The 2,500-nt window shown below is 23.3% G+C and overlaps 1 protein-coding gene across 1 annotated transcript in view; it reads right to left on the bottom strand.

Annotated features, from left to right (window-relative positions):
- Positions 1 to 558: 558 nt before the first annotated feature.
- LOC137638181 (uncharacterized) overlaps positions 559 to 2,500 on the bottom strand; it is a 2,341-nt gene continuing 399 nt past the window's right edge. The window contains exon 2 of the mRNA XM_068370266.1: positions 559 to 673. Coding sequence (XP_068226367.1) covers positions 571 to 673 — 103 coding nt within the window. The 3' untranslated portion in view covers positions 559 to 570. The remainder of the gene's footprint in view (positions 674 to 2,500) is intronic.

The raw sequence follows: 2,500 nt of genomic DNA, 5'->3' as shown, positions 1-2,500 counted from the left end.
TTACAATGTCTGATAAGGAAAATTTCAAAGAAATAAGCACCAATAACAAAAATCAAACTTTAATAGAAGCTGAATATATGAAAAAACTTTAAAAAAAACATTACTAGTTTAATAACCAAGAAACAACACGAAAAGCATAAACGACAAAAAAAAAAAAAAATCAAGAAAACTTCAAAGACAAAAACACCAATAAGAAATGAAAAAAAAATCATTAATAGGTGACAAATACATGAAAAATAATTAGAAAAACATTGCAAGTTTAATCATTAAAACCAAAGAAAAAAAATAAGAAAAAAAAATTCTTCGGTGGGAGTTCGCTTTTCCTTTCGTGTATTTTTCCTTTTCTTTATCTTACAACATAAACCTCAATAATAATAAAAAAATAAACATTAATAGATGATAAATATAAAAAAAAAAAACATTTAGAAAAGCATTATTAGAACAAAACTACATGAAAAAAAAAACTCACAAAAACTTTGAAAAAAAAAAAAGAAAAAAAAAAATCTTTGGTGGGAGAGTTCGCTTTTCCCTTCGTCTAGTTTTTTTTTTTCTTTGCTTTTCTTTTTTATCTTAGAATGATCGATGTGTTGTGACCTTTTCTCCTGGTTCCTCCCACTTCTTGACAGCCTCTGCAAGAGAGTCCAGGACTTCAATAGCAGGCTCTAAAGAGCGCCTGTTGAAAGGAGACCAGAGTGATAGATTAGCTGACCGCTGTACGAGTGGTTCCTGCAGGTTGGGATTTTGCCCCAAAAACGTTATTCGACACATTTAGGATAGAAAAACGTTTCTAAGAAACGTATGGGTTCAACTAAATTTGCGATCTAAAACGTTGTTTCTAATTTTTAAAAAAAAATGTCATGAATGAGATGAAAATTTAATTAATGAATTTATTTCTGTCTCAAAACGTTATTGTAAACATTTAGGAAACGTATGCTTTTCACTAAAATTACTATTGAAGAGGTTCCTAATGAATAAAAATAGGTGAGAAAAGTTATGAATGAGATGAAAATTTAATCAATGAATTTGTTTTCGTCCCAAAACATTATACACGTTTAGAAAACGTATGATTTCAACTAAAATTACGATAGAAAACGTTTATAATAAATAAAAGTAGCTAAAACGTTTAAAATAAATAAAAGTAGCTAAAGCGTTTATAATAAATAAAAGTAGCTAAAACGTTTATAATAAATAAAAGTATCTAAAACGTTTATAATAAATAAAAGTAGAAAACGTTTAAAATAAATAAAAATACCTAAAACGTTTATAATAAATAAAAGTAGCTAAAACGTTTATAATAAATAAAAGTAGCTGAGAAATGTCGTGAATGAGGTGAAAATTGAATGAATGAACTAGTTTCTGTCCCAAAACGTTATTATAAACATTTAAGAAACAGATGGTTTAAACTAAGATTACGATAGAAAACGTTGTTTCTTACTAAGAAAATAGGTGAGAGAGGTTATGAATGCGATGAAACTTGAATGAATAAATTAGTTTTCGTCCAAAAATGTTATTTTATTCATTTAGGAAACGTATGATTTTCCGTCAAATTACGATCGACAACGTTGTTTCTATTCAAAGGAAAATAGCTGAGAAATATGAATGAGATGAAAATGGAAATAATGAAAAGATAGAAATTCTTTGTTTATATGATTTTATCAATATTACGTGTTACTGAAATTGTGGATCTATTATGAGTAATTTTCATTATTGCTATAATCATTACTGATATTATTATCATTATTATTAATCATGTACTTTGGCCTTAATAATGATATTGTCATCATAAGGATAATTATATAATCATGATTATCATTATTTAGGCCAAAGTACATGATCATTAATGATAATAATGTAAGTATAATTATCGTTATTATCATTAATAATTATGATAATAATGGTAATAATACATAAGTCTCTCTTTATAGTTTATATTTGAAAGATAATTTTTAATGTTGTTACTGTTATCAATATATTTTTTTGCTTTAATTATTCATCACCTCTCTTGTAGTTTATTTATTTCCTTATTTCCTTTCCTCACTGGGCTATTTTCCCCCGTTGGAGCCCTTGGCTTATAGCATCCTGCTTTTCCAACTAGGGTTGTGGATTAGCTAATAATAATAATAATAATAATAATAATAATAATAATGATAATGAAAATAACAATAATAATAAAAATAATAATAATAATAATGAAAATAAAAACAATAATAATAATACTAATAATAATAATATTAATAATAATAGTAACATTAATAATAATAATAATAATAATAATAATAATAATAATAATAATAATAATAGTAACATTAATAATAATAATAATAATAATAATAATAATAACAATAACAATAATAATAATAACGTTAATAATAATAATAATAATAATAATAATAATAATAATAATAACAATAATAATGAAAATAATAATAATAATAATAATAATAATAATAATAACAATAATAATGAAAATGATAATAATAATAATAATAATAATAATAAT

The sequence above is a fragment of the Palaemon carinicauda genome, chromosome 3 (genome assembly GCF_036898095.1).
Source record: "Palaemon carinicauda isolate YSFRI2023 chromosome 3, ASM3689809v2, whole genome shotgun sequence".
In the NCBI taxonomy this organism is placed as follows: Eukaryota; Metazoa; Arthropoda; class Malacostraca; order Decapoda; family Palaemonidae; genus Palaemon; species Palaemon carinicauda.
The sequence above is the reverse complement of the archived record's forward strand: the minus strand, read 5'-3'. Positions and strand labels throughout refer to the sequence as shown.